General features: G+C 40.1%; 1 protein-coding gene across 3 annotated transcripts in view; it reads right to left on the bottom strand.

Moving 5' to 3' along the window:
* The window catches only part of LOC135477639 (fibrinogen C domain-containing protein 1-like), a 51,507-nt gene that overhangs the window by 6,962 nt on the left and 18,901 nt on the right, over window positions 1-25,644 (bottom strand). The window contains exons 1-3 of one of the 3 annotated variants that reach the window (XM_064757810.1): window positions 7,705-7,860; window positions 4,655-4,806; window positions 1,844-1,940 (exon numbers count right to left, since the gene is read on the bottom strand). The exons of 1 other annotated variant lie outside the window; for it this stretch is intronic. In XM_064757810.1, coding sequence (XP_064613880.1) covers window positions 1,844-1,940; window positions 4,655-4,681 — 124 coding nt within the window. In that variant the 5' untranslated portion in view covers window positions 4,682-4,806; window positions 7,705-7,860. One more of the 3 variants, XM_064757809.1, reaches the window with a different exon arrangement.

Genomic DNA, 25,644 nt, shown 5'->3' with positions numbered 1-25,644 from the left:
CTTGGGCTGTGGTGTCTAGCTTTGGGATGGGTCATTTCAAGAAGATCTTGCATAGACGAGCGTACCCAGAAGCCAGGAGAGTGACTGCTGCTGCGTGGTAGGCCGCGTTGGCGATCACCTTTCCATCACTAATGGAAGAAGACATCGCTACCAGATCACTGCATAAGGAAAAGGTCCCGACGAGTCTTTAAATGATGCACTTGCTGAGTCTGTGGATTGGGCGAAGCCAACGGCTTTGTCACGCTAGTGACTTCGTTACGCCCTTGGCGCAGGAACAATAGAACTCCAAGGCCAACGACGATCAACAGCGCCCCGTAGAGCATTCCTGAGGCTGGAATTCGTCTTTGGTGCACCAACATCATGCACTGCGGCAAAATCTTTGGGCAGATTATCGGCCCTTCCGCTGCGTAGCAAAGAAGCTTTAGCTTCGCGCAGTTCATCCATGGGCTTTATTGCCTTGGCTTTTCTTCCTACAGCACCACCCTGTCCCCCAGCGACTCTTTTGGGAACTTTGGCACGTTTTTCACTCCGTGGCACAGCACTTCTGTTCGCCACTGTCACCCTCTCTTCCTCTCTTCTCCATAATAGTCTCTGTACTTATCTTGTTGGTCATCGTCCGACATATTTCGAGGGCACCTGTGTTCAAATGAACAATGCTTAGCAGTGGTCAGGGTCATGGTTAACGGGACTAAATACATGCCATAGCGTTGGTACACAAACAGCACTGTTAAGCCCATGTTCAGCATAGAGGTCGGTCTCGAGCTCTCCTACGAGCTTGGGACGATTCTCGGGTGGTATACGCAGAAGCATGCTAGCCTCCCTTGAATAGAATCGCAATGCAGCTTCCCCGAGAGTCTTCGTCATTTGACCCCCAAGACGAGCTTCAAATCGGGAGTACAGCCTCTTTATATCCACATCGCCCATAGTGTCAATTTTCTCGGCCGTTACGTGCTTTCCCAGATATCGCTTGGCCTGCCCGCCTGACGCAAGTGATAGCCTATCCCTTTGCTGCGCCGATTCTACGAATCTAACGACGCATCCGTAGGGCGTGAGTGTCGTTTGAAGAACACTCTTGGCCGGCCTTGGAAGAACACTCGTGGCCGGCCTTGGCATCTTCGTCAAGCAGCTGGTCGATCAGAATATTAGGGTCCATTGTTATATGCAGCATGCATGTAGAAATACCAGCCTGAGTCGTTTTGGGAAACTGGACTTGCACTTATTGACCTGGAACGTCCTTATTGGTTGACGGCTGGTACACGACGGCTGGTTCGACGCATTCATTTCTAACGCTGCCTAAACACTTAGGTTTATCATTCGACATAATGTTTTTTGAACAGTGTTTTTTTGCCAGTGAGATACCTACAATTGAATATGGCCTGAATATTATTTCCAGGCTAATATTTTGAATGTTGATATCGATTTTATGCCTAGAAAATCGACTCTATTCCCTGCAACACTGAAAACCAGTGACTGCTGAGTCACTTTATGCACCTTATTTTTAAAATTCATAGGACATAAGATCACTTGTCGGTTTCCTTTTTAGATTAGGTTAAGGATTTTACACATAGTACTAGAACGGTATTTTATATATTGTACGAATAGTTCTACTGGTACATTATATCTAGAACAATGTCCCTAAAGTTGTGCCCGGCTCGCACCACCATAATGCTGACTGCCGTCAAATAAACAATCAAAATAATGTATAACCATGGTAAAAAATACTTCCCACCAAAGCCAGTTAACAATAAAACATCTATCCTCACCGTGATGCAAACTTGGTGCTATTAAATTGAGTTAAGGAAGATTTACTGCATGACACTTGACCTGGTCTAAGGTAACTTACCCAACCAGAACTCCCCGTAGAGGTTACCAAAGCCGTCAGTGTAATTTTGCCAGTTACGATAGAAGTCAACAGAGCCGTCTTGTCGTCTTTGGAACACCTGGAAAATCAGTTAACATCAAGCTTACCATTATCCAAACAGAACGGATGAATGAATGATTGTTGCTTTAAGCTCCACATCGGCAATTTTTCAGCCATAGCTTTCCGAGAACATGTATTAAACTATGAATCAGTATATTGTTTTCAAGAAGAGAATGTGAACATATAAATCAAATAAAAAGGATAGGCGTGTTTAAAACCCGTCAAAACAGCTAAACCTCCTTTAAAACTTGAAAACCACAATCATTTTTTAAATTCTAATGTGTATATATAAACAAGAAATAATGTAAAAGGGGTTATATCTTATAATATAAACCTATATATTTTAGGTAATCAATGACAGCATCGCCAGCGACGCTGTCAAATAGGTCAACTATAAAGTTGACCGTGTAGAATCTCTGCCGAATATGAGCAAAGTCTACACAGTCAACAAGGATTTGTTTGATGTCATATTAGGCATTATATCCAACACACTCGGAAGCACTGGTCCCATGCAGGAAAAAATTGTGTGTTAGGCGAGAATGTCAAACACGGTATCTTGTTAAAACTACTTGGTCTCTACGAGACATGCGAAGAGTATAATAATTATAGCCAATGACAGGACGAATGGCATGCAGTTTGTTATGGACCTGCAAGTCCCACCCATTCTGCCAAAGGCGACGAATATATTTAAGAATATTACACTTAAAAGTCTGTATAAGGAAATTTAATCTCAGATATGGGTTTATTGAGGTCAGCTTTCGCCTCCCTGTCTGCAACTGTGTTTTGATGGATGTCAATATGACTTGGTATCCAGGAGAAAATAATATTTTTACCTCTTTTAATTAGTTGTCCATGTAAAATTTTTAAATTTTTCTCAATTACCAAAAGGCAAGCAAGCGAGTCACTGCATATCACAGCCCTCTGGGCACGCCCAGAAGAAACATTTGATAAGGCCAGGAGTATAGCCCTGGCCTCTGAAAAAAGACTGAAGATGAGGATGGAAGACGAAGGGAGGTGACCCGCTGTTCTAAGACATTTGCAGCCGCAACCTTGTCGCCATCCTTCGACCCGTCAGTATATATAAATCTATAATCCATATAATCAGCCTTAATTTTAACAAAATTTTGCTGAATTATCAGAGGGTTTGTATCTAATTTGTCATGTCGACGAAGATCAAATATCCATTCAGGTTGTGGAAGAAGCCATGGAGGAGACTCCGGAAAAGTTACCTTAGCTATGTCCTCAGAGCTGATGCCGGCTTCTACAATATCGTCTCGAATACAAACACCGAAAGAGAGGATCTTGTTGGGACATTTAGTATTATATTTGTCTACATATTATGGATTGAAAACTCAGTCATAGGTAGGGTTTGTTGGGTGAGCTTTAAGCTTTGTAGCGTATTGAAGGTTCAGTTTTATACACCTGTAATGTAAAGAAAGCTTGTTACCCTTTACGTATAAACTCTCCCCTGGTGATGTTCTAAAAGCACCAAGGCTGAGCCTCAAACCTTGGTTATGGACCGGACCCATCATTTTAATATACGACTTCCTAGCGGAACCGTAAATAATGGACCGCTGTCCAATCTAGACCTCACCAGAGAACGATATAATGAATTAATGAATATAAATTAAGTAAAACTGATCAGTCAGCATTCCAGTCGGTACTGGACACGACCTTAATTATATCCAGAGCCTTTGTACATTTAGCCGTAAGCATTTTTATGTGAGGTAAAAAAGATAATTTCCTATCAGATATAACCCGTAAAAATTTCTTCTTTAACAATTTTCACTGGTTTACTATAAAATCAAGTTCAGGGTCTAGATGGAATTTTCGTTTATTACAAAAATGCATAGCAACGGTTTTAGAGGTAAATAATCTAAAAACATTGACAACTACCCATTCCTCGATCTTACTGAGACAAAGTTGCAGTTTCCGCTCGATATTATTCATATCCTTAGGTCGGTAGCATATAAGGAAATCATCCACGTATAAAGAACCCCCTGTGTCAGAATGATGTCATTGCTTTAGCCAAACTATTTTTTTATATGCTAAACAGTGTTGGTGAAAGGATATTTCCCTGGGGCACATCTATCTCCTGCTCCCGAGAGTCCGAGAGAGTGGGCCCCACCCTTACCTTACATTGACGAGATGAAAATAAAAATATAAATAATGGTAAACGACCCTTTAATCCCATATCAAAAAGGTCTGTTAAAATACCATATTTCCATGTGGTATGACGCCTTTTCAATCTGATCTGGTCTGAAACAGATTAGACAACATACATAAGATAATGAATTCATTACAATCTAAACTACGTGTTGTCTGGCGGTTTGGTCTCAGATGTTTCTAGTTCTTACTGGCCTTGCGCCAGGAGTTTTTGTTTCAGAAACTTTTTAAGGTACGCTAGTTTCCTTCTTCATAAATCCGGCGTAAAATATTAAATGAAAGAAAAAAAAATTAACTTAATTTGTTGAAACTCTGGTTTTGTTTAATGTGTGACAGGCAGCATTACAGAGCACGGATCCAACTACATTTCTATGTATTTTGTGTAAAAAAATTATTAGCACTTACGGCCTAAAACTCGTGTCGTTCGTATCTCTGAAACGGCATTCAACTGCTTAGAATTGTCTAACAGACTTAGATCTGGGTGTCGTAGTAGACATTCGTATATCTGTCGTAATTCATGACGAGAGTTACAGGTTTGCCATTTTATAATCCAATTTACAAACTCACCAGCCACCCACCGCCCTGCGTCACCATGTCACAGTACACAAGGAAGCCTTTTCCCACTCCGAACGGAAACACTTGGTACACGCCGCTCTTTGTGTGGTTGCATTGCTGTATTGCTGTACAGTCTGTAGGATATGTGCACTCGACAAAAAATCCTGGCGTGAGAAAAATTGCTAATCACATCTATACAAGAAACGTCGATCGTGGTAAACTAAAGGGACCAAAGCAGCGAAAACAGATCTCGAACACGCGACCCCTTATAGCTCAAGATAGTCACTGCCAGTCGGCGCCTTAAAGAGCCCCAACGACTTTATTTTTACACTTAATTTTCCGTAAACACACAACACAAAGTCTGTAAACTCCAATTAAAACTATTAAGTTAACTAGTTCCATTTTTTAAAAAAATCCATTAAAGTTGGACTGTCTGTCTATCTTGTCGACAGCGGAGACATGGCCGGGTGATGTCAGGCCGTGCATGCCTCCTTGATTATATTAATCGCGATTTACATTAATACACGAAACGTCGATCATGGTAATATTATCCAAACACAAGAAATACTTGACCTGTACGATATCAGCCTATGATGATGAATTCTGGACAAAACTATAACTGGAAGATTTACTTGAATTACGCCAAATACAGTACTATGCCTGTACAGTCGATGTGAGAACTAACAAAACTGGGCGGGCCACTGTATCTATTCCATGATCCTGTTTGGAGAAACATCACGGAGAAAAAGTAAGGACTTACCGTTTAAAAAAAAAAACGTCAGTTCTTTCCCTGCCTTTATTGGTGTAGCTGTCCGTCACAGTTTTTGTAATGTTTCTGCTTCATACAAGGTTCTTACTGAAATCTGCCATTGTCATGTTTTTTTTTCTCAAACGAAAATTAGGGCTGTGCTAATCATAATATTCTCTTGTCTTTCTGGTATCTACTGAGAAATAAGTACTTCTTACCATATGTCTATGGGATGAGATCAGGTTTTTGGAAGGACTAACAGACCAAAACAATGAAATCTGGATTCGAACGCCCGACCACATATTGGTCAACATAGTCACAGCCAGTCAGTGCTTTAAAAGAACTCCAACGACATTATTTTCACATTAAATTTTCGACTACGCGATATGATGACCGAATTTTGCTCACAATTGGGTCACGTAGATGACACAAATGCGCTCCCGACTGGTTTGTGTGATATCAATTGGATATCCACCGAATTATGGTAGTATCTGGGGTGAATTTGTCACGGTGTCGCAGTTAACAGGCTATACATTTTTTATAGCCAAATTGAGCGGTGCCGGCTTAGACACGAAGATCCATGCAGTCCGGCCAACCCATTGTGAGTTGCACTTTCAGCAACAGTCTGTCAACGCCGATAAAATTAACAACCAAGTAAATCGTTTGTGTTTAATCATCGGCAAAAATAAATAAGGCATGAATTTTACTGCATGGAAACAACGATTGGTGACTCATAGAAATGCCAAATTAAAATGTGTCTTAGTTACCGTTACAGGGGGTTAATGGCGACATCCTTCAGTTCGTGTCACAGGCTGCTGTTTCAAATAAAGATGTAGCTAAACACATTCTGCATTCAGAGAGTGAAAATCCAGACATCCTTTTCATTTGGAATTTTGAGGGAATATTGTACGGGCTCGTCCTTCGGCATTTTCTTTCAGAAGATATGGCTGAATTGGAAAGCCTCGTACAACTACAATCGTGTGCTCTGTAATCAAAGGGCGTTTTTGACGAGATCTTGTCAATATTTTGTAAATCTGTGGCATAATAAGGCCATGTATGTAACTATACAGTAGCCTACGTTGTGTTACTGCAGACGGAAGCCACACCCGAACATGGAAAAATGTAATATTTATCTGTAAAAGTATGGCGATTATTTCCTGCTCTTTGTGTTGTACAAATAGAGAGACCCCAGATATCAGCAGTGAATGTACTGCTGAGACCTCACAAGGTCAGAGGTGGCTCGATCGTAGCGGAGTAGATTTTCTCATGTTTGGTGACTAAATTCTGGCCTGTTTTCTTTCCGTGTTCAATGTTTAAAACAAGCAGACTGAATTCATGGGACATGAGACTATCCATCTGTAGTTTGTAAGGCCCAGAGATGGGGATCTACTTTCATTATCTGAGTTAGCCAGGCCACCATAAGTCATATTGACATGCCAGAGTTGTCTTGTAATGGATTATTATTCATATGGATTATTAATTCAGTCAAATTGGCAGGCTCAGCACGATATATACTCAAAATTTGATTCAATGTATGTTCCCTCTATATATTTATTCACTGTTTGTATTGGTATTTTACGTTGTATTGAAGAATATTTAACTTATACGATGGCGGACAGCAGGTAGGGCGGGAGGAAACCGGGGGAAACACGCTGGCAGAAATTCCCACGTGCGACCGAAGAGCAAGCCAGCATGAGCTGGACTTGAACTTACAGCGACCTCATTGGTTAGAGGCTTCGGATGTTTGTGCTGCATTAGCACACTAACTATTCCGTCACAAAGGTCTCCCATGTTTCCTTTAACAAAAGTGTACTACTCTTTTCAATGGGATAGAACAAGTACATTGGAGTTATTCCCCTCAGCTTTATCTTAAATTTAAACCCTTATTTTCGCATCCCATTTTATGGTGCCCAAAACAAACTTGGTATATTTATTTATGTTCTCCATTGATCCGAATCGCATCTTTCTCTGTTAAGTTCGGTTGACAGCTCCTCAAGTGCAAACACAACTCAGGGTAATTCCAGGTGAACGGCTTTAGTTCTTTAAGTGGCTCAGCTTGTAATACTACAGGTGAAGTTTTAAACTTTGTGGCAAATTTAATCCATGCATGAAGTATCATGTGAAATTACCAGTTACAGCTATCGTGTGCTTAACAGACTGTTTCCAATACGAAATACACGTTGCTTATATATTCTGAAGAAGATAACACTGACGGTTTCGTATTATGTCATATGTTAGTCGATCACAACTCCATACCTGTGAACTACCGCACTGTTATCATATTCCTCAAATCGATGTTATTAGAAGTACATACCGGTCCACGTGCAACGATCGTCTTCATCGGCTTGTTACACCAACGGTTGAACATCAAACTTCTTCAAAAATGTGTTATACGAAGACGCCACAAAGCCGGTGTTCAACAAAAGAATTCCACACATAACTGGCAACATCTTGAATTGTTACAATTCGACAGCTCTCGACTGCAGACTGTTTGTTCACATACGTTCCACAGTGACTTTATAGCCGCATGCTCAAACCGGATACGTAGGCTGTTTTGACATCTGTTAACACTAACGTCATCACTGCACGCTACTTTTCCCGACTGATGTTAAGAAAACTGTAATTTAAAGCCATTTTTACGTCATAAGTAACATGAGAAGCTTTTTTGTACTTGTACCTGTTAGGTTGGTATTGTACCCAGGTAGGTCAGGCGTATTTTAGTGAAACAGACAGGATGTGAAGGTGAACATAATAAACCCCAAGCTATTCACCCTGAGATAAAGTCTTAACTGAGCGTATGTTTTGCAGAGACCAAGTAGTTGTAACAATGTGTCATTTTGGACATTCCAGTCTAACACATAATTTTATTTTTGATGGGCGCAGTGCTCCGAGGTGTGTATTTTGTGATGCCTAATATGGCATGTAACATATTCTGGTTGATAATGTACACTTTGCAAATGTTCTTCACGGATGGCTTAGCTCTATATGCATGTATGATTTATGTCACAGCGTCCTTAGTGATGCGGTCATTATTTGAGAGCTGTTGGCCTGTCATAAACCATACCATTATATTCTGTGGACAGGTATAAAACATCTTCCTGATTACATGTTTTATTTTACCGAATTTGTTTGAATATTTTTTACTGGTTTTTACAAGTGTCTATATTTTAGTCTGGCTTTTTGACGCTGTCTTTCAAGGTCAATCCACTGTCACTTTTTTGAATATGTCGTCAACACAATAAGGCCGAAATATTACCGAGGTGACGTTACGTCATATTCATTCTTCCATCCATTTCCTCCATTCTACCAACCTGTCCCATTTGTATTCCAAAATATCCAGCATACAACTATTTTCCTTAAAGACAAAATCGAGAAAAAAATGCCATAAATAATGTTATAGTTATATAGTGTCACATCACATAGCCTAGCAACTGGTTATAACAGCAAGTCACTTGTATAATAAATATTTTGCCTCCTGATCTACACTTTAAAGTAACGTTACTGGATGTCATTTCTGTTGTGACGCTGAACATACGTGATAGCAAAGATCTATACTAGTATGTGGCGTTGCTTTTAGCCGAAAAAACTGAATTCTTAGCAACAAAAAAAGCGGATTAAAAATAAGTAGGTGGTCTTACTTTTAGCTAAAAAAGTACAACCCTGAAAAGAAGATCAGAACATGTATGGTGCCTTATAATAAGTCAGAGTGTTAAATGGAGGGAAAGAGCCTAGTTCGGCAAAAGAGGACGTGACGTGTCTGCTGCAGTTTGTAATATGTGACACGATCACCTGACCGACCCCATGTTCTGCCTTTATTCTGCAAGATTCAAGAGTGTATTGGTTAAAGTGTTTGTGCTTTTTGTCTCATGTTAATAACAGTGTTTATACAGAGAAGAAATAGATTGAATGAAATATTCGATGCATAAGGGCGTTCAACAGACAACACTTAAAAGACTGTACATCTTGAAATATTGCTATCTACAGCTATAACGTTTTTACGCCCACTATATTGCTGGGCTCCGTCGTGTAACTGAAAGATTTTTTAGTACGGCGGAAAAAAACAATCAAATAAATTAACAAGTCGACAGTTATAAATGTCTTAAAGCGGTGACACGGATCTGTACTGAAACGGAGACCAAACACTGGGTATTAATACTGCTGAATTTTGAAATGTAACCTCAGATCCGCCTTGATCAAAACCCTTATACAGTGTACTGGGACTAAACGTACCCCCTGCCTTCAGGACCGGGTTAAGCGAAACCAGATATACACAATGAGGCACTCGACGTAAGCCTACACCAAATAAAGGAGTCGGCTTTAGCCAGATTACATCTATACATTCACGTATACGTAACAAAAGCGTCACAGCAAGGTCGACGATGAAATATCAAACCCAGTGTGTTTGCTGGTCGGAGTGTAAAATTTCTTGAGACGTAACGTGAACTGATTTTTGGTCATGTTGACTTTAAAGAATACAATAGAAGGACGCTTAAAATGAGTGTCACATGTGTTTGCCACGTGTGTGACATGTGTGATGTATTAGGGACCTGCACAAACTGTCTTCACCCATATAAACTGACGAGTATATTTTTGTATTTTTTGTATGTGTGTTCCAGTGAGGTTGAATTTAAATCAGGCGAGAATTTGTAGAGCAGTGAGCAGTACATTTTGATTTGAAACTGGGTTTTCGGTATTTTACAAAGTAAAATATTCGCTGTTCTGAAGAAATAAGGTCAACTATTCTGAAGAAATTATTATTTTATGGAGAAAAATATTGTTTCATTATTGGTAATAATAATAAGATAATGATTAATGGAAGTGTAACAGTTGACATTCACAGTGGTATATGATTTTAGTTTAGTTTTCAAATTATTCCAGATTTGTACATATGCATCTTTAAACTGCTGAAGTCTTTATTTCTTGCGGATAATTCCGTGTACAGACTAGAAATAGTCCATTGTCTTGGATGATCTCACATTATTGTGGACAGATCATATTTAATTCGTCCGAGGCTTGTTTTTAATTGGTTTCTACATGTAGAACTACCTCCACGTGTGGAATGGTCACTTTATAGCTTATAAAACCATACAGCTTATGAGTGGCAATTGGGGCATGGCATAATTATATGTGTTATAAAGTGAGTCTTCGTCTTCGAAAATTATTTACATTATTTGAAGACTTGCGAAATATATTCTTGGGAATTGAATCCCTTACTGTTATATTTATTTTTTTCTGTTCTAAGTACACAATGCAATCTGCATTACTCGTTAGTTATACATATGGCAATCTTAATGAGGTGTGGTGATGTACATAGAAACCCATGACCCCCAAATCTGCACAATTTATCTTGTTGTCAGTTTAATGCCATGAGTTTATTGGCTCAAGGTGATGATCAGCTGTCTTCTTATTTTAAGTTAGATGAAATGTCCACTGTGTTATCAAAGGAATATAACTGTGATGTTATGTGTGTAAGGGAAACCTGGCTTAGTGGTGATATCCCTGATGATACTGTTAATCTAGATGGGTATTGCATAGAAAGAAAGGACAGAGACAGACACGGAGGAGGGGTGGCAATTTATTGCAAGGAATCTCTTAATGTTACTAGACGTAAGGATTTAGAGAATGGCAATGAGATGATATGGGTAATGGTGGAACAGAATAACAAAGGCGTGCTGATTGCATAATGTTACCGCCCACCTAACCAACCGGCTCATTTACGTAAGCTTTTTTTAAGTAATCTGGAGGAAAATTTAAATTCGGTCTTAACAGAAGATCCCGATACCGTGTTAATAATGTTTGATTTTAATGATACATGTGTACACTGGGAAAAATACCACGATATGAGCGAATTAAAAATGAGCTTTGATGATATGATAGCTGGGAAAAATCTTTTTCAACTAATTAATGATCCCACTCGATATACTGATGATGCTGCTTATGTATTGGACTTAATTATAACGGATTGTATTGGTTATGTAATTGACTACGGAGTTGCCTCACCAATGGCTAATCTCGACCATTGTCTTATTTATGGTCCTATACAATCTTATGTAACGATAAACCAAAGACTTTTGTAAGACATGTGTGGGACTTCAAATGTGCCGATTTACATGCTCTGCGCAATCTTATCTCTGTTACACCATTTGATGCCGTTCGTAATAGTTTCTCTCATGTTAATGACAAATTATTTGTCTGGAACAGTTTGTTTTTGTCATGTTGCAAAGAAAGCCACTATTAGACCACGTGACAAGCCTTGGATGACCAACGATGTTCGGTACAAGATACGAGTAAGGAATCGTTGTTTCCAAAAAAATCCAAACGGACAAACGGACAAATGTCCTATGGGGATAAGTTTCGATATTACATACCTAGAAGGGAGGCCAATAATGCTAAACGTCAAGCAATACTGCGTTACTCCACATATTTAAAAGGTAAACTCTCCAACCCCCAGCTGGATACAAAAACATACTGGTCGATAATGAAAGCTCTACTAGGATCGAAAACAAAACCGCCTATTCCTCCTCTTACTGTCAATGGCAAAAACATGTCAAATGACGATGAAAACGCGAATGAATTCTGTACTAATGGTATGAACAACTTCATGCTTAAAAATTCTGCTGATTGTATTGCAGCTTCCGTAATGAATCTTTTTAATGTTTCCTTACCTACAGCTGTCTTTCCAACAGCATGAAAGCTCTCTCAAGTCTGCCCTGTATTTAAAAAAGGAGATAGACATGAAGTTTCTAATTATCGACCAGTGTCCCTTCAACCCCCTCTTTCTAAGATCTTGGAGAAGGTCATGTATAAACATCTGTGTGAGTATTGTATGTCAAATAATCTTCTTATACCACGGAACTCTGGATTTAAACCTGGGGATTCGACTGTATACCAGCTTACAAAAATTGTTCATGACATATACAAAAGTCTTGACAGTGGAAATGACACCTATTTACTATTTTTAGATGTCAGTAGGGCATTTGATAAAGATGATGGTCTCCTGTTTAAGTTAGAGCAGTTGGGAACTGAAGATCCTCTAATTGCGTGGTTGAAATGATATTAATATGAACATTGAATGTAATATTAACATATTTGCAGATGACACATCCTTGTCTGAAGAAATCTTAGATTTAGCAACATCTGAGGCTAAACTTAATCGTGATCTTGGACGTCTGTTCAACTGGGCTAGTCAATGGCTTGTGTTATCTCTTAATATCATTGAAAAGCAATCCCTCACATCCGAGATTGTATTTAGATGGCGTAGATGTGAAGAGCGTTCCGACCCACAAACATCTCAGAATTATTGTGCAACAAAATGGTAAATGGAATGAGCAGGTAAGAGCTATAGTTAAGAAAAGTAATATGAATTTGAATGCGATTAGTCGGGCCAGGCGAACACTAACTAGAGAGTGTATGATTACACTGTACTTCGGCTTGATCAGGTCTTTTATTGAATATGGAGATTTTCTATTTGACAACTGCAGCGTTACATTATCCAACTCATTGGAAAATGTCCAACGCCGAGCAGCATTGTTATATACAGGAGACTTACGTCGAACTTTATATAAATCTCTTTTAAATGAACTAAAATGGGAACTCTTATACAGTCGGTGTAGATCCAAGCGCATTCTGTTATTTTTTTCATAAAATCGTCAATGGGCTCTCTCCTCTATACCTAAATACCTTACTAACTCAAAGGTATTACAGCGAATCAATTGCCTACAATCTTAGAAATAGACTATATCACTTTGGATTATTTAAATGCCGAACTCAGATTTTCTCTTCTTCATTCTTTCCCAAGACTACTAAAGAATGGAATTCATTGCCTGATCATATCCAAAACTCTTCATTGGAAACAGTTAAGAACTTTTTGTACTCTCAATACGGTATTAACCGTGATCTAAACTCTGTGTATAATTCATTTGACACCTTTCCCTCTATTCTGCTTTGTAGAATGAGAACGGCACTGAGCGCTCTTCGCGGTGACCTCTTTAAATATAACATTATCGACGATCAGTCATGTAGTAAATGTAAACATAAATGTGAAAATGCATCTCATTATTTCCTTGACTGCCCCTCCCCCCCCCATGCCACACATAGAAAGCGCATGCTAAAAAGCATCTTTAGAATTATATCTCCAAAAGTTCACCCTTCTGTATTTTTGACCAGTTGCTCTAAACACATTTGTACTTACTCTTATTTGGTTCATCTGAACTAAGCGATAGATTCACCATCCAAGCCCAGCAGTAATATCATTTGATTTTGATCTTTCTTTGTTCCCATCACCTTATTGTGTACATGGATCTGTCATTTGTTCTCTTTGTTTTCTATGTTATTTTATGTATATACGTTGATATTATGTCGAGAAGATCCCGTCGTGGCTATAGAGCTGTGGGAAATCCTCAATGAACAAATAAAGAATTACAATTATATGCATGTAGATACTATAAAACCACTTCCACGTTGGGACTAGTCATTGTAAATTCTTATGTAAATACCACACAATCACCTCGACACTGGGGCTGTTCATTTTTATAGCCTATATAGACACTGTAGAACCATCTCCACGCCGGGACTGGTCATTATAACTGCTTATGCAAGTACTACAAATCGACGCCGGGGATGGCCATTTTTATAGTCTATATAGATATCAGAGAACCACCATATGAAAATGAGCCTCATGCATGTGTCACAACATTCATAAATTTTTTGTTAGCCAATTATTTTCAGTCAAGATATGTTCAGTCAAACTGTGAATAGATTATTATACATTTAATTGTGTAAAATTCTGAAAAAAAAATATAATCTCCATGAAAGCGTACATTGGTGTTGTATCGTTACAAGTCCTGAGCGATGGAACCCTGGTGTGTGGTTAAGGCTGCTGTTTTTGTTAACATATGCATACACTATGGTCCACACTGCACAGGTCTTCACAAGTAGTTGTGTACAGATTATAGTCAAATGTTTGCAGAAGGCATCCTCCTAATCAGTGGGATTTAAGATAAGCGATCAGCAAAACACTACTAAATTGGTTCACAACAAGCTATACATTTTGTCATTTCCGACTTAAGGCCATTGTCAAACTATCCAGAGTTGGATTAGAACCAGTATGAATGACAGAAATGATCGAGGACAAGGAGCGTCCGATGAAAGCCTTTGGGTCCCTTAGCTGTGCGAGAATGTATGTTGTACTCTATATACTAGCATAGAAATGACTGTTTACAGCAGAAATATATTTTTTATTGTAGCATCAATTTCGAAATAACGAGTCAGTTTGAAAACGATTTAAACCCCTTTTTTAAATTCGAAAAATTTTCAAAGCTTCCGATGCTGTCGCTGTAAGTTCACGCCCAGTTCAGACTGGATTTCTCTCCGGCATTCGTGAGAAGATCAGCTAGCAACCTGTGAATGTTTGCGATTTCCTACCACCATAATGCTTGCTGCAACTGTATAAGTAAACTATTCTTGTGTAGGGCTTAAAACACCAATCAAGTAAAAAAGTTTTTCTTTACTCACATAGAGTGTGTGACACACTGTATGTAAAGGTAAGTTTAAGGAAACTTATGGAGACAGAATAAAACTGAATTTATTGCATATTATTATCTGACTTTATTAGTGTTTTATACCGTACTCAAGAATATTCCACTAATGGTAGGAGGAAACTGGGCAGGGCCCGTGGGAAATCCACGACCATGCGCACCTGCGACCACGTACGACCAGAGAGAAAACCAGCATGAGCAAATAGAAACGGATATAAAACCGATGTCCTCCATGCTGAAAAATTTTTAAATGCAAATTTCAAACTACCAAAAGTAATTATGGATATATTAAGCTTGTTACACAGATAAACCGCCCATCATGTGCTGCATTACTATATGGCGAATTTAACATTGTTAAAGGACACATGAAAAAGAACTCCAAAACGAAGATTTTGCTTTTAAGGGAAAAGTTATGCAAGAAAACAATCTTCTATAAAGTCTTGAGGCATATGTTATATCTTTTGATAACCACTCTTTTTGTACATATTTTCCGTGGATAGCTGGAAATTTTCGGAAATGACGTTATTGATGAACTTAAAAAGAACGCGATGTCAGGTGTGCGTGCACCCACTCAACCCCACCCCCAATTCGGACTCTTTCTCCACACACATTTATTTGACAGTTATCATTGTTGACCTCAACACTGCAGATTACTATATTTCTGGACTGACCGCTGGGCCATTAAAACTGTAGTGTAAAGCCAATTTTACGTCCCAAAGAAGAAAGCTGTGGCGCTTTATTGTGTCGTTATATCTTAGGACACAACCCAAGCTGTATACCAAGAGATAAAAACCAACCGTTTCGGGGAAACCTTAGTAGGCCTACTGCCTACATACATATCATGCATACCCTACCTAACAGACGGAAACAAAACACAGGAAAGGAACTGCTGCCAAATTTCTGGAGCCATAGAAAAACATATCAGCTTAAGAACACGGAAATCAAACGTATACAATAAATAAGCTCCCTTCATAAGTATGTCTGAATTACATGCTACAATAATGAGATGATCACTAACGATAGTTAGGTTAGCTTCGGCATAACTAGCAGGAAAGCAGGATGTGCAGGATTGAAATAATCATAGAGATCAGGAAATTGGAAGATATACCTGGCTGAAAACGTATACCCGGCCACGGCTCTTGCTAGCTGATTTTGTGCGTCCCACCTTTGAGAAGTAGCAAGAGAGAAATGTAACAACACTAGAACTGATATCTCTATTCGATTATGTCCAGTCACCTAGATGGAAAACAGTGTGTGGACATTCACTCGAGTGCGTTCCATTTGGACAAAAAGTGACGTGCAGGAAGGGGAACGGACATATTTCCCTCTGGATGTTTTCCCTTCCTGGGACTTCCAGTTGAGTCAGCAAGCGGGACAGACGTGTTTTTTTCCACTTGTAAGCTGAGCTTATGTTGTTTTTGCACTTCAGTTGCTTGTAGCTGACTAAATCCGTATAATTTTCAAAGTAAATGTATATAGTTAAGTACGTTGGCGTGATTGTACATAGTCTTTTGTAACTTAGTTATTTTGTAGTATACATGGCCATACATTTTCTCCTAACTTTCTTGTAAATTATCTCACCCCGCTTGCACCTAGTTTACTTAGGCTACTGTTTGTCATTTGAGCCACAATGAAGAGCGATGGCGACGATATGGATTTCACTATGGTGTGACCCTAAAGGTGGGACAAGCGGGTGCGAAATAGAAATGATAGTGAGGAAGGCGATGGCAGAAAGAAAGCACGAGAAACTGAAACAAACTGTAGTTTAGATGTTGTCATGTCTGGTGTAGGTGAATCCCCTGTATGCTCGTTCAATCCTGTAAAATTTGTTGAAGCCTCAGATGAGGTTGTTGAGAGTTTGAAGTCCGTGAAAAGACTGCCATCACGTGAGTTACTTGTAACATGCTCTGGCAGGGGTCAGGTCAAGCGTTTGCTGAGGCTGACTTCCATAATGGGCAAAGACATACATTACTGCCAGCCATCTATGTCGTCATGTCGTGTTAACTGTGGATGTAGCCATAGTGCTCCTTATGGCGGCTGTCTAGCCAGGAAGACACAGACCCCTATTACAACTTCCGTTTTTCAGTAGGGTTTGATTGTAGTTCTGTGTATTTTAGGCTGTAATGTCTGTTTTTGCTGCCAGCCTGCCGTTTTTGGTGTACAGGCGCTTGGTTGGTATCAAAATGATGGAAATTAAGCTTTGGGCAGGTATGAATTTTAATGATAAACGATTGAAATTCTGGGCGAGAGGATACAAGGAAACAGGTGGTGATGAGGCTGTGAATGACGTCCCCTTGGCGTTGCTAGGCACCCCTCCCAGCTGCCGGCATGGAAAGGTCCAGATTTTGGTGGTCAATCTATGTTAAGATTTTTATGGCTTCTTTCTCACAGGCTGGGCCAGGTATGCCCCAAAGCTTATTGGCCTCGGAATGTTTGGGACTGAGTTACAGCGCTAAACGTTAACATTGTCGCTTATGGAAAACTTATGGGGGTCTGTGGCCAGGAAGGAGGCAAGTAAGGTTCAGTATATCAGAATTACCGAAAATGTTTCGTACTCCGCAGCTTAAAAATCTGCCCGCAACGCTCGTCCCGGACACACTTATCCCGACCATATGCTGTCCGATCAAAAGGATACAGAGTGTTCCCAGGTTTCTGGAGTGAGTGCGTGGGGTTTAACGTCGTGCTCAACAATTTTTCAGTCATATGACGACGACCCAGGCATCTAGAAGCCTTGAGCGTGTATCACACCCGAAATCACCTATCCCACCTATCCCTAAACCCAAACCACAAACTAATTCTGTTGGCGTACAGACTGATAATGACATGGCTATCCTGGCGGACTACTGTTCAGATGTTACCCTCGCGAGTGTTGTGGTAATGATAACAGAAATTTTGTTTCATTGTGCTAAAGTTCCTAAGAACTCGGAAGTTATGAGTTTCATCGCTAACTGTGCTCGTCGCCATCTTGGTAGTGATACTGTTGTTCTTTCTGAGCTTGTGGTTGTGCTGAAGCAAAGGAAAATCGCCGGTAAATAATGGATTATACAAGAATCTTAAAATCCGTGTTTTTATTTTTTCACGACGGCTTTCTGTATACTGCATCAAAGCATTCAGTCTTTTTTTGCTCATGGTCAAGAATTCAAAGTTTTCCTAGCTGATCTTAATGCTGAGCCTGATGTCTCCAAGAAACATTTCTTAAGCGTAATTATAACTTTACATTCCCAGGATATATCATAAAAAGAACTGATAGAACTGGTATTGCCAGAGGTGCGCTGGTTAAGGAAAAGTGGTATTTCATTCAGGGAAATTTAAAGTCCAGGGATTTCAAATTTTCCTTACAGAGTAAAAATGTAGTAAACCTGTACAATGCTAGTAATAGACTAATTATTTCTGAGCTTTGCGTCATTGTATCAACTGCTTAGAGCCCTAAAATAATTTGTGGTGATTTTAATGCACATAATGTGCTGTAAGGTAGCTAATCAACTGATGCCAGTGGTTCTGTAGTTGAAGACATCATCGAAGTTAATGATTCTATTATGTTGAACGACGCATGTGGAACAAGACTCGACGTCTGCTCGGACAAGTTATCTGCCCTTGATTTGACTTTGTGTTCCAGTGAGTTATGTCCTGGCTTTTCATAGTATATGGACTATGATTTACCTAATGAAAGTGATCACTACCCTGTGGTTGCTACGTTCGGGGTATCACCACACTATGATGATGTAGGTAACCAGTCTAGATGGAAAATACAAAGAGCTGATTGGAATACCTACGCCATTGAATTCTTGTCGTGATTTAATGAATCTGTTGTGTCTGAGAACATTGATTAATTTACTGACAACATTTCAGGCGCTATAAACTCTGCAGCCAGTGTCTCCATCCCGAAGTCTTCAGGGGTGGCCTGGTTGAAACCCCCAGTTCCATGGTGGACGATAGAGTGTGCTAATGCCAAACGTCAGAATAAGAGAGCTAAGAACAGAGCGTCTCACATCCGCTTCATCAACGATATCGTTTTTTTATCGGAAATGCAAGCCCAGGAAGCCTATTGGCGAAAGTACTGCTCTGGCATTACTAGTTCAACACCACTAAAGAGGGTAAGGGCCCAGGTAAAGGTAGTAAGTGGTGCTAAGAAGCCTAGTAGTATTCCTACATTTATTTTTTTATTTATTTGATTGGTGTTTTACGCCGTACTCAAGAATATTTCACTTATACAGCGGCGGCCTTACTACGACGGTAGCATTATGGCTTATGGAAAGTCAACCCGGGGGTTACCCTCGACTATGATTTACCATATTTATGATTTTTGGCTGCAGGCATTCCCAGGTACGGTCGGAGAGGAAGTCAGCATGAGCTGGAATTCAACTCACAGCGATCGCATTGGTGAGAGACTGCTGAGCCTTCACGCTGCACTAGCGCGCTAACCAACTGAGCCACGGAGCCCCCCTCTGCCCCCTGCATTGATATTTGATAATTCTTCCTGTTTTAGTGACTTTGATAAGTGTAATCTGCTACTGGGTAGGTTTGCATACGTTTCAAGTTCTAGCAACTTTGATTCTGATTTTATCAAACACAAAGAATAAGAGCTACTCCATAGTTTTTATAATATTTTATTCGATGGTCTGGCCATTAATAACTAATTCTCTCTCCTGGAACTTAAGCAAGCTCTGAGTATGAAAATAAGATTCCACACCAGAGGAGGATGGGGTATATTATTCTATGTTGGAAAACCTACCTGATGAACGCCTTAAAATTATGGCCAAGAATGAGTCTCCCAGCGTGCTGGAAAGCAGCCACTGTGATTCTTATTGCCAAGCCAGGAATGAATACTGCAGAGCCGGGGTCGTACCGTCCGATAGCTTTAACATTAGTGTTATGTAAAATGATAGAGACCATGGTAAACTTCAGGTTTCTAACTAAAAATAATATATTTTCAGATGTGCAGAGTGTGTTTAGAAATAACTGGAGCACATCAGATCAATTAGTGCATTTAGAGTCCTCTATCCAAAAGTCGTTTCTAAACAGAGAATCTGTCTTGGTTGTGTCCTTGGATATGTAGAAGGCATACATCATGATGTGGAGAAGAGGGTTACTCATCAAGATGCAGAATATTGGTTTCGGAGGTAAAATGCTCGGCTGGGTGAAAAGCTTTTTGTCTGCGAGAGTTATACGAGTTCAAATTGGTAGGACGTACTCAAATCCAATGACTAGTGAGAATGGTACTCCTCAGTGCCTGTAGTGTAATATCTCCCACCCTTTTCAACCCTTTTCCAACAGGGTCTACATGCAATAACACCATGGAGTAAGCTTTGGGTGTTCCGTTTATCGTGTATGAAGTCAGAGGCGGTTGTGTTCATGAAAAGGAGGATTTTGCCGCACATATCACTTAAGCTCGGTAACACGAACAAAAAGCTGTCTTTATCCTTCCGATACTTGGGTGTTACTTTTGACATCAAATTAACTTGGCACAAACATGTTGAAAACATTGTTTTCAAATGCAAAAAAAGTGCTTAACTTGGTGAGGTCTATATCTGGGAAAAGCTGGGGAGCTGATTATAAATCCTTACTCTTAATGTATAGGTCGTCTATTCGACCCAGGCTTGATTATGGATGTGAAGCTTTTGATTCGGCTTGCGATACTTTAAAGTTTACTTTAAAGTCCTAACTATATTTCTGTGATTTCTAAGCAGAATACACAAGCAGCAATGGGTCTACATACATGCAAATTGATACCAATGGCTCTAAGTGCCCTGGCACTGGTAAGGTTGGGGTTTCGGTTTGCATTTCAGAACTGCGATGTGAAAAAGTTCTTAGATTGTCGGATGTCTGTATATTCAGTAGAATTCTATGCAATTCTGAATACTCAGCTCTTTCTTTGGGATTTAGGACGATTAAGAGCTGTTACATTCAGATATTCTCTTAGTGCTTTACAGTCAATGACGAAATTTAAGTTGACAAAATGCTACCCTGTCCTGTGCGAACTAGTTTTTCAGTCGTCCTCTCTGTTCTTTGCTGGTCTTGACATTTGCTTCGCTTGGGTCCCTGGGCATTTTCAGGTGCCTGGTGACGAACGAGCAGATAGACTAGCCAAACGAGCCCTAAGGCTGTGTGATGTTACCTCTAATCTCAAACTCACGATATCCGAGGCCCTGAACAAAGTGAAGTCATTATCATTTAAACTAAGGCAAATTGAGTGTGACGCTTCAGAGAAGGGTCGTTTTTATCACTCATTTAACCCTGTTGTCAAACTTCACAACAGCGTCCCTTTTTCCTTTTTTAGCAGAAAAGTAGAAATCTTGTGTTTCCGACTTCGGTCAGGACATCTCCTAGTTAATGGCTACTTGAAAAGATTCATGGTAAGAGATTCAGATCTGTGTAATGTTTGTCAGGCTGAGAAGACCATCCATCATGTTTTACTCATGAGTCTACTCAGACAAATCTTTTTTTCTGACTTTGCAGACGTTGGAATTGTTAACCCAACTCCGAAAAATGCAAGTTTAGTTTTTAAAGCTGTAGGGGATTACTTATGTAGGATCAACAGATCTTAGAAGAACTATTGTGGCAATAGTTCTCTATGGATTGACCAAATCCCTGACCCACATTTTATCGCCTTGGCGCGAATGTGTGTGTGTGTGTGTGTGTGTGTGTGTGTGTGAGTGTGTTCCCTTCCTGGACATTTTCCCCTCTTCTGCGGTCCGTCCTCCATTATCCATAGTCAGACTTGTTCTTAATCATTAAATCATTTAAAACATTTGCAGTAGTTTTTTCCATATCTGGCGTTCAATTTAATTTAATCAAAACTTTGTAAGACAATCAGTCAGTACAATGTAGGCCTTATATGGGAAAAGACAGTAGACAAAGTAAACGGAAATCTCATTCATGATAAAGAGATGTTTTATTATTTGCAGGAGCTCATTGCCTTTGAAGGGCAAACCAGCAATGCAAATAAATGACTGTAGCCAGTATACCTGGCTTTTGGGTTAATCCATTAATAGAGAGCTGGTTAGCCTAAGTAAACTACCAGGTAAAAGAAAGGTTTCACCGTATTTTTTGTCATAAAAACAGTAAAAGCGCGGTTCCGGGTTTGAGTCTAAGCAGGACTTAGTGTATGACTGCATCGTTTCCTCTACCAGAACGCATCGTCACCAACGCAGCAATTGGAATTGTGAAATTGCGACCACATGCAAAACGTCCTTTTGAGGCATGGCTCGTGATGCACGTGCAGTAATGTTGCATAAATACTCTTGCTCGAAAGAGCAGACATTCAGTGACCGAAAAAACACAAACAGTATGCTAAGACAACGCAAGCGCAACGAGACCAGGCCATCGGTATGTCCACCATGGGAGTCTCGCAACGTCACATTGCAAGAACGTTCAACTGCAGCCAAACCACCATCAGGAGGTTGTTGATACGCTATCAGCAGACAGGCCAGACCCAAGACAGACCAAGATCGGGAAGACCGAGGTTAACAACTGCGGCTGAAGATCGCTACATCCGGCAGATCCACCTCCGAAACCGATTCGTCACGGCGACGTCAACAGCGGCCCCAGAACAACACTGCGTCGTCTTCGTTCAGCTGGTTTACGACTTTACCGCCCCTTCCGTGGGATGGCCTTGACCCTTTTACACCGTCAACGCAGATTGCGATGGACACGTATTGTACGTCGGTGGCAGCGACGTGACTGGGCGAGAGTGCTGTTTACAGACGAGAGCAGGCTCTGTCTATTCAGGAACGATGGCAGAGTTCGAATTTTCCGACGAAGAGGCGAGCGTCTCGCGCCAAACTGCGTAAGAGAGGTTTATCCGTTTGGAGGCGGAGGCGTCATGGTTTGGGGAGGGATTTGTGACCAAATGAAGACGCAGCTGGTTATTGTGCAAGGTAATCTGACTGGCCAGCGATACGTTGATGAGGTACTGAGACCTGTCGTCGTTCCTTTCCTCCAACGACAGCCAAGAGGATCGATCTTGCAACACGACAACGCAAGACCTCACACTGCCCGCATTGTTACAGACTACCTCGAGACCGCAAACGTCATCGTGTTGCCCTGGCCAGAAAACTCAACAGACATGAACCCCATTGAGCATCCCTTGGATCACCTTGACCGCCGTTTGAGACAGCTGGTGCCTCCTCCAACTAACCAACAGGAACTTGAGCAAGCTCTGTTAAACCTATGGAACGTTATCCCTGTTGACGTCATCCGGCGACTGACGACGTCAATGCGGAGGCGTGTGCTTGCTTCCATTGATGCCTAGGATGGCCACACTCGTTACTGATGACTGTAGTCCTTCATTTCTGTGGATACTGTGACTATACATGCACTTGCCTGTTAACTTTACATTTGTGTAATTTTTTCTTCTGACCCCTTGTCTCTTTCATTGTGTTTTGTGGCCAATTGAATGCCAATATTTTAAAGCCTTTTTGAGAGAATATTTCACAATGATTCTTGTTTATAAACCAATCTTCTTAATTCTTATATCTGCCTTTGTTTTTGTTTTATGGGCTCAAGAAGTGGGTGAAACCTTTCTTTTGCCTGGTAGTATATAAATATTAATGACTTAACACAGCTTACTTCAAATTCTAGAGAACTGAGGTCTATTCATAATCTTTTATCACATATGAAGAAAAATACCTGAATTTTGTGAACATTATCTGAAAATTGCTAATTTTGACCCCCCTGGACTATTCATTACAAGACACCTCACTAAGAAGATCCTATTTACATGTCCCAATAACCATATATACATGCACATATATAGGGAGGGGAAAATGTACTCAGGGGAAAATGTCTAACAGGGGAAAATATCTGGGGAGGGGGGGGGGGGGGTGTCCAGGAGGGGAAAATGACGGGGAGTGAGGAATGTCCGGAGGGGAAAATGTCCTACATTCGTGGAGGGATGACACCGCAAAATCAACCACCGGGCAAGGCGAGGTGACCTGTAGTTTAACATTCTTATCAAACTATTGTTTGAAGAAGCGCAATTGGTGAGACTTCAGGTGAGACTTGTGTCAGAGGGAAAGCTGACCAAGGTTCAGCGTAAGGCCACCAGAGATGACCAGTCGAAGATATTTGTGTTATGGAGAAATTATTCAGACGGCATCATCGCTGCCGACCAACTGCTGACACACTTCTCAGGAGTAAACGGCCCTGTAAGGGACTAGGATAAGAATCGGTATATTATCCTGCACTAAATAATAAACTGTTATCAGGGTGTATTTATCATGTGAGTCAATGTCTATTATTTGTACACAACTTGTTCAAGAAAGATACATGTATAAAAATATTTCTGGTGCATAACATAAACTACCAATATATCTGATGAGTATCTTTTGTATTAAATATATGTTTATCATGGTATATTTTTGAAGTAAGAAAAATTTATATATACATTAGTATGAAAATATTTCTGATTCTGGAATAAAAATGTACTTTAGTCTTAGGAACCAAAGCGTACGTGGCTCAAACCAGATACAAATATTTGTAAAACGGTATTTTATTAAAAACAAAAACAGTATATGTATCCACATGTCAATGTCTTCTCTATCTGACTTTTCTCTTCATGCTTTGCGAGCTGACGTTAGGGGAGATAACTTGTTGTGCACTGCAGAACTCCGCTTCCAAGGCTACTCGGGGTCTCTAGTCTGAACAGTAAATATGTAGCTTTCCAGAAATATAGATTTTAAAAATGAGGTACAAGTTCACAATACAAACAAAAGCAGATAAAAGGGAACCAGTAATAGAAAATATCCAATACATAGCCTATATTGTTAAGCGGCCTGACTTATAGACTATGGACTATTCCACCTAAGGTATTAGACGATTTGACCTAGACGAGTTGGCTGTTAAACGATGTTACATGTATTTGTTTTTTTTTTGATTGATATTTACGATACCTGGGTTTAAAAAAAACATAACTGAGCAAAAATTGGGTTTTATGAGAATTTCTGTCTTTACTATTTATGATTTCTAAGATTTATTGTTTTTCGTGAAAATTAATTACTGTCAAACGTGAATTATGATACTGACATTAACATTTTGCCTTTGTTGGAACATTGTCCGTAACGATATTCATGCTCGGTTGGCAGTTCAACTGTATGTTAACGGCCTCGTCAGGTAGTCCTATTATATATTTCCATAACATTGGAGTCCACGTTTAAATTATCAGTTGATCGGTTGATCCTTAGCATTTATAAAAAAATAAACTAACAGTTAAATACACCAAACACTGCAATGCGCACATTATAATATTTTATAAAGAAAAATAATAAAATCGCCATTTTAGGGTATTTTGTTTTGATGTTGGCGGCAACCAGTCCCAGCGTGGAACAGTCACATTCCTGGCTGGTTGGAGTAGCACCCACACTTTCAGCCCCTAGATCACGGACTAGTCCATGCTGAGGTATGTGGCCACCCAGTGTGTCACCGTAAGCGACAATGTTAATGTTTAGCGCTATAGCGCTAAAGCTTTGGTACATACCTGGCCCAGCCTGTGAGAAAGAAGCCGTAAAAATCATAGATATTGACCTAGACTGACATAGACTGACCGCCAAAATCTGGACCTTTCCATGCCTGCAGCTGGGAGGGGTGCCTAACAACGCGAAGGGGATGTCACCCGCAGCCTCATCACCACCTGTCTCCTTGTGTCCTCTCGCCCAGAATTTCAAACTTTTATCATTAAAACTCATAACTGCCCAAACCTTAGACAATTTCCATTCATATAT

This window comes from Liolophura sinensis, chromosome 11, assembly GCF_032854445.1.
Source record: "Liolophura sinensis isolate JHLJ2023 chromosome 11, CUHK_Ljap_v2, whole genome shotgun sequence".
Classification (NCBI taxonomy): domain Eukaryota; kingdom Metazoa; phylum Mollusca; class Polyplacophora; order Chitonida; family Chitonidae; genus Liolophura; species Liolophura sinensis.
Note: the sequence above shows the minus strand (reverse complement) of the source record. Positions and strands in the feature narration are given on the sequence as shown.